General features: G+C 47.5%; 1 protein-coding gene across 1 annotated transcript; it reads right to left on the bottom strand.

The window, feature by feature from the left end:
• Positions 1-406: 406 nt before the first annotated feature.
• On the bottom strand, positions 407-7,272 carry sybl1 (synaptobrevin-like 1). Its single transcript, XM_029656466.2, has 8 exons — positions 7,115-7,272; positions 6,466-6,653; positions 6,265-6,322; positions 5,215-5,352; positions 2,100-2,187; positions 1,914-1,981; positions 1,702-1,794; positions 407-1,605 (listed from the first exon to the last, which is right to left on the bottom strand). Exons 2-8 carry the CDS (start codon positions 6,609-6,611, stop codon positions 1,537-1,539), a joined length of 660 nt encoding a protein of 219 aa, XP_029512326.1. The 5' UTR covers positions 6,612-6,653; positions 7,115-7,272; the 3' UTR covers positions 407-1,536.
• Positions 7,273-7,307: the final 35 nt, after the last annotated feature.

The raw sequence follows: 7,307 nt of genomic DNA, 5'->3' as shown, positions 1-7,307 counted from the left end.
AACGACCCTACAGAGATGTTAAATACTGGTCAGACATGTCCAGATCAGCTAACGACCCTACAGAGATGTTAAATACTGGTCAGACATGTCCAGATCAGCTAACGACCCTACAGAGATGTTAAATACTGGTCAGACATGTCCAGATCAGCTAACGACCCTACAGAGATGTTAAATACTGGTCAGACATGTCCAGATCAGCTAGCGACCCTACAGAGATGTTAAATACTGGTCAGACATGTCCAGATCAGCTAGCGACCCTACAGAGATGTTAAATACTGGTCAGACATGTCCAGATCAGCTAGCCATGTCAGCTAACGTCTTTTAATTTAGTTTTTTTTAGTCCATAGTTTTTTTTTAGCCCCAATACACATTAGACATGGCAAAATGTATAGAATTGCAAAAAATGTTGCTTTAAAACTGAAACATTTATTTTGCACCCCATGACAAAATGTGTACAATTGCAGGAAATAAGCTTGCAACATGTCCTCTCCACCAACAAGAGGAACAGTGTGTCATGAACAGTGCTGTACCAATAGAAATAGACACGGTGCGCATGCCGGGGGAGCCGTGGGATGTTCTCCAATGCTGGAAGGGGGCCCCAGGGTAAAAACATTTGGTAAACCCTACTCCAGATTATCAGTCTGTTTTCTAGGCTTGTAGAGCCCTGGATGAGAGGGCCATGGACTGGAGAACAGCTGTTTGCTAGGCTTGTAGAGCCCTGGATGAGAGGGCCATGGACTGGAGAACAGCTGTTTGCTAGGCTTGTAGAGCCCTGGATGAGAGGGCCATGGACTGGAGAACAGCTGTTTGCTAGGCTTGTAGAGCCCTGGATGAGAGGGCCATGGACTGGAGAACAGCTGTTTGCTAGGCTTGTAGAGCCCTGGATGAGAGGGCCATGGACTGGAGAACAGCTGTTTGCTAGGCTTGTAGAGCCCTGGATGAGAGGGCCATGGACTGGAGAACAGCTGTTTGCTAGGCTTGTAGAGCCCTGGATGAGAGGGCCATGGACTGGAGAACAGCTGTTTGCTAGGCTTGTAGAGCCCTGGATGAGAGGGCCATGGACTGGAGAACAGCTGTTTGCTAGGCTTGTAGAGCCCTGGATGAGAGGGCCATGGACTGGAGAACAGCTGTTTGCTAGGCTTGTAGAGCCCTGGATGAGAGGGCCATGGACTGGAGAACAGTATGGAGGACAGCTGGACTGGACAGTGGACTGAATTCCACTTGCACAATATTTTAAAGCTGCATATCCAACAATCGCTTGTCTTTGGACAGATAAACACACCTCATTCTCTTGTTAAGGAACAGAAAGCAAGACAATTACAACGTTGTTAAATCTCCACTGTCTGGATGCCTTGTTGCGTCACCATTCTGTCCAATAGAGGACCTCTCCTCCCTGCTGACTGGAAGTCAAGAGGGAGGAGGAGGAGGAGGAGGAGAGCGATTTCTTTCTTTGTGGGTCCGCTGTCGTCTTCTCTTACTCCCTTTTCCTCCCCCTCTCTCCTCGTCCTCCCCCTCTCTTCTCGTCCTCCCCCTCTCTTATTTCCTGATGCAGTTGGGCCAGCTGAGTCCTCCGCAGGCTGCAGACACAACTACATACAGGACCACCTGACGAGAACACACCACATAGTTCAGACGATTACACACACACACACACACACACACACACACACACACAGGGGTGAACAGACAGACAGTACCTACCAGTGACACCACCACTACGACGACAGTCAGTTTGAGGTTCTTCATACACATGGCTCTGGCCAGGTTACGGCTGGTGGTCTTAAAACTCACAGACTGGAGGAGAGAGGTAGTTAGTGACGCTCTGAGCCGGGTTACAGGAACAGTAGTATTTGATTTGATTTGAGTAGTAGTAGGATAGTTGAGTAATTGTAGTAGATTCGAATGTGACTCACTGAGCCGACCAGGTTCTCCGTTTTATCAATCAGCAACTCCAACTTCTCTCCCCTCTGAGCCACCAAGTCTGTAGGAAACACAGAGTAAACACAAGACACTAAAATAAATTCTCAAACCCTAGACACTTCTCCCCTAGCCCCGAATACAGCGGTACTGGTGGATGTAGGAGTGGAGTCTTATCTCACCGATGTTGCGTACCATGATGCCTTTCAGGTCGTCAACCTGCATCTGAGTCTCAGCCAGGCGATCTGATGGAGGAGAGGAATGGTGCTTCTAGAGAGAGAAAGAAGGAGAAAGAGAGACACAGGGAGGGAGAGATAAGGAGACACAGGGAGGGAGAGATAAGGAGACACAGGGAGGGAGAGATAAGGAGACACAGGGAGGGAGAGATAAGGAGACACAGGGAGGGAGAGATAAGGAGACACGTGGAGGGAGAGATAAGGAGACACAGGGAGGGAGAGATAAGGAGACACGGAGGGAGAGATAAGGAGACAGGGAGGGAGAGATAAGGAGACACAGGGAGGGAGGGAGAGATAAGGAGACACAGGGAGGGAGAGATAAGGAGACACAGGGAGGGAGAGATAAGGAGACACAGGGAGGGAGAGATAAGGAGACACATGGAGGGAGAGATAAGAAGACACAGGGAGGGGATCAGTGGTATGGTGTTCATGTGACTGAAGGTAAACAGACTGTCCTCACAAACGCAAATGGAGTGTGTGTGTGTAGTGTGTGTTTGTGCCTGTGTGTGTGTTTTCAGTGGTGTGGTCATGCGCTCAGAGTTCCCCCAGAGGCAGAGTTGTCATGCTCCCCTCACGAGCCCCTCCTTACACACTAACCCGTCCTCCAGCCATAATCCTTTCAGCCCAGGCCCCTCTCTGGCCCCTCTCTGGCACCTCTCTGGCCCCTCTCTGGCCCCTCTCTGGTACCTTTGAGCTGACAGTGTGTTCCTCATCTCTCCTGCCACTAGTGATTGGCATTCTGAGTCTGGTCTTCGTCTCCCAAATGACTCTTTGTTTAGTAGCTCTTCACATGTCTCTAAAACCATGTGGAATAGCTCATCTCCGACTTCTGTGATCGAAAAAACCTTGGTTTCATGCATGTTAACATCAGAAGCCTCCTCCCTAAGTTTGTTTTACTCACTGCTTTAGCACACTCTGCTAACCCTGATGTCCTTGCCGTGTCTGAATCCTGGCTTAGGAAGGCCACCAACAAGATAGAACTGCCAAAGGGTAGGAGTTAGCCTGTAAAGTTCTGTCATACTTTCCAGGTCTATACCCAAACAGTTTGAACTTCTAATTTTAAAAATTAAACTCTCCAGAAATAAGTCTCTCACTGTTGCCGCCTGCTATCGACCCCCCTCCGCTCCCAGCTGTGGCCTGGACACCATTTGTGAATTGATCGCCCCCCATCTAGCTTCAGAGTTTGTTCTGTTAGGTGACCTAAACTGGGATATGCTTAACACCCCAGCAGTCCTACAATCTAGGTGCCCTCAATCTGACACAAATCATCAAGGAACCCACCAGGTACAACCCTAAATCTGTAAACAAGGGCACCCTCATAGATGTCATCCTGACCAACTGGCCCTCCAAATACACCTCTGCTGTCTTCAACCAAGATCTCAGCGATCACTGCCTCATTGCCTGTATCCGCTACGGAGCCGCAGTCAAATGACCACCCCTCATCACTGTCAAAACGCTCCCTAAAACACTTCTGCGAACAGGCCTTTCTAATCGACCTGGTCCGGGTATCCTGGAAGGATATCGACCTCATCTTGTCAGTCGAGGATGCCTGGTCATTCTTTAAAAGTAGTTTCCTCACCATCTTAGATAAGCATGCCCCGTTGAAAAATGCAGAACTAAGAACAGATATAGCCCTTGGTTCACTCCAGACCTGACTGCCCTCGACCAGCACAAAAACATCCTGTGGCGGACTGCAATAGCATCGAATAGCCCCCGTGATATGCAACTGTTCAGGGAAGTCAGGAACCAATACACGTAGTCAGTCAGGAAAGCTAAGGCCAGCTTCTTCAGGGAGAAGTTTGCACCCTGTAGCTCCAACTCCCAAAAGTTCTGGGACACTGTGAAGTCCATGGAGAACAAGAGCACCTCCTCCCAGCTGCCCACTGCACTGAGGCTAGGAAACACGGTCACCACTGATAAATCCATGATAATCCAAAATTGCAATAAGCATTTCTCAACGGCTGGCCATGCCTTCCTCCTGGCAACTCCAACCTCGGCCAACGTCTCCTTCCTGAGCGGTATGACGGCTGCGTGGTCCCATGGTGTTCATACTTGCGTACTATTGTTTGTACAGATGAACGTGGTACCTTCAGGCATTTGGAATTTGCTCCCAAAGATGAACCAGACTTTGGAGGTCTGCAATTGTTTTTCTGAGGTCTTGGCTGATTTCTTTTGATTTTCCCATGATGTCAAGCAAAGAGGCACTGAGTTTAAAGGTAGGCCTTGAAATACATCCACAGGTACACCTCCAATTGACTCAAATGATGTCAATTAGCCTCAATCAGAAGCTCCTAAAGCCATGACATCATTTTCAGGAATTGTCCAAGCTGTTTGAAAGGAACACCATACATTTGTGGAGTGAGAGGTCTGAAATACAGACCTGTCAAACCCTGTCTCACAGTCTGTTCTGACCACTCACTACCATACTAACATATTACAGGGTTGGCTCTCGTCATCTGAGCCATCAGAGTGGAGGAGAACTAACTCACCATCTGATCAGGGAGTGAGAGGTCTAGCTGAAATACAGACCTGTCAAACCCTGTCTCACAGTCTGTTCTGACCACTCACTACCATACTAACATATTACAGGGTTGGCTCTCGTCATCTGAGCCATCAGAGTGGAGGAGAACTAACTCACCATCTGATCAGGGAGTGAGAGGTCTAGCTGAAATACAGACCTGTCAAACCCTGTCTCACAGTCTGTTCTGACCACTCACTACCATACTAACATATTACAGGGTTGGCTCTCGTCATCTGAGCCATCAGAGTGGAGGAGAACTAACTCACCATCTGATCAGGGAGTGTGTGTGTGTGTGTCTCACCATCTGAGCCATCATAGTGGAGGAGAACTAACTCACCATCTGATCAGGGAGTGTGTGTGTGTGTGTGTCTCACCATCTGAGCCATCATAGTGGAGGCGAACTAACTCACCATCTGATCAGGGAGTGAGTGTGTGTGTGTGTGTGTGTGTGTGTGTGTGTCTCACCATCTGAGCCATCAGAGTGCAGGAGAACTAACTCACCATCTGATCAGGGAGTGTGTGTGTGTGTGTGTGTCTCACCATCTGAGCCATCAGAGTGGAGGAGAACTCTGAGTTCATTGCGTAGGGAAGGGCTGTCTGAGCTCTGGAACCATAGGTCGTCTGGAAACGCTTCTTCACCTCTCCCAGGAAGCTGAACGCACGTGACCGCTCAAAGTCCTAACAGACAGACAGTCAGACAGACAGTTAACACAGTCAGACAGACACGACAGTTAACACAGTCAGACACGACAGTTAACACAGTCAGACAGACAGTTAACACAGTCAGACACGACAGTTCCAACAGACCTGGCAACAGAGGGTAGTGCGTACGGCCCAGTACATCACTGGGGCCAAGATTCCTGCCATCCAGGACCTCTATACCAGGCGGTGTCAGAGGAAGGCCCTAAAAAATGTCAAGGACTCCAGCCACCCTAGTCATAAACTGTCCTCTCTGCTACCGCACGGCAAGCGGTTCCAGAGCACCAAGTCTAGGGCCAAAAGGCTTCTAAACAGCTTCTACCCCCAAGCCATAAGACTCCTGAACATCTAATCAAATGGCTACCCAGACTACTTGCATTGCATTTTACACTGCTGCTACTCTCAGTTTATTATCTATGCATAGTTACTTTAACTCTACCTACATGTACATATTACCTCAATTACCTTGACTAACCGGTGGCCCCCTGTACAATAGCCTTGCTATTGTTATTTTACTGCTGCTCTTCAATTATTAGTTATTTTAACATAAGCTCTGAGGAAGGCCTTGAGGCCGATACATAAAGCTTAATGAAGAGCAGTGATACTCAGTGATATAATAAATACTTATTTTCCACCATAATTTGCAAATAAATTCATAAAAATCCTACAATGTGATTTTCTGGATTTTTTTCTCTCATTTTCTCTGTTTTTAGTTGAAGTGTACCTATGATGAAAATTACAGGCCTCGTCTTTTTAAGTGGGAGAACTTGCACACTTGGTGGCTGACTAAATACTTTTTTGCCCCACTGTACATTTAGGTTTGTAAACCAAAAAACACTATATACACTCGGTCTCTCAGACACACATTAAAACTAAAGCCTGTATACTCACGTCGTCAGTGATACAGAGATATATGATTCTGTCATGGCAGATGTAGTGGAAGAGATAGCTGAAGGAGAAGACAAGATATTTTGTCAGATACTCAGTCTGATTTGATCTTCACCGTCACACTAACATACATTCACTACAAGTAGAACAGGACTATCCAACTCCAGGCGGATATGTGTGTGGCTGTCTGAGTGTTATCCCTACCTGCCATGGCTGTAGGTGAGCTTGTTGTTCTCGGATGGTATCTTAGCTAGGATCTGTTCTGTCACCTCCAGGAAATTACCGCCACACCACGCATGCTTCGCCAGGATGGTGCTGCCGCGGGCAACCACTGCAAACAGGATCGCCATGGTTGTGGACAGGGTCAGGGAGGACAGCTGGTCAGAGGTTCACTGAGAGAGGTGGAGGGAGGAGAAAAGTTACGAGGAGGGATAGAGAGATGGTGGGTTAACATGTTTTCACCACTAAGCTAGTGGCAAAGAAGGCAACGAATAGTAGACAAGTCTACAACAACACTGTTGAGACCAACAACACTGACATGTTGCTAACAAGCTAGCTAAGGTTAGCTAACCCAGTGCACTAGCCAGCCGTCTGCCTGCCTACCGAACATCGGGAAACATGAGCAAGAGATTCACCACCGCCAACTTTAACATTGTCGCTCTGAATCAAACTAAAGTAGCTAGTTAAGGTGGCTGGTTAGCATAAACTACAACAATGACGTTAACAAAGACTGCCGTATGCATCCTGGGTACCTACGGTTGCGATCATCATGACAAATCATAGTTAGCAATAATACGACCATTATAAATGGTTTTGTTAGCAGTACTAAACAATAACACATAATCATGCATACCTGCGATGCTCAGCAGTCTTCAAAACGATGTGTTTTCAACATTAAAACAACTGTTAACGTTAATCTTCTCGTCTGACTTCTGCTTTCCCAGATCCCTGATCGGAAGCTTTATCTGGTTCCACCTAGGGAAATGTGGTTTTTTGCTTCCTTACGATGAATATGCATGCGGAATGTTGAACTACACTTCCTGGTG

Source organism: Oncorhynchus nerka, linkage group LG6 (assembly GCF_034236695.1).
Source record: "Oncorhynchus nerka isolate Pitt River linkage group LG6, Oner_Uvic_2.0, whole genome shotgun sequence".
Taxonomy (NCBI): domain Eukaryota; kingdom Metazoa; phylum Chordata; class Actinopteri; order Salmoniformes; family Salmonidae; genus Oncorhynchus; species Oncorhynchus nerka.
This window is presented reverse-complemented; position numbering and strand designations above follow the sequence as displayed.

What these genes read in the sequence shown, in the direction of transcription:
- sybl1 (XM_029656466.2), bottom strand. Translation starts at nt 6,611, where the DNA reads ATGGCGATCCTGTTTGCAGTGGTTGCCCGCGGCAGCACCATCCTGGCG. An exon ending in CTCACCTACAGCCATGGCAG is followed by an intron (nt 6,323 to 6,465) that starts GTAGGGATAACA and finishes CTTCTCCTTCAG; the next exon opens with CTATCTCTTCCACTACATCT. An exon ending in CATCATGGTACGCAACATCG is followed by an intron (nt 1,982 to 2,099) that starts GTGAGATAAGAC and finishes TGTTTCCTACAG; the next exon opens with ACTTGGTGGCTCAGAGGGGA.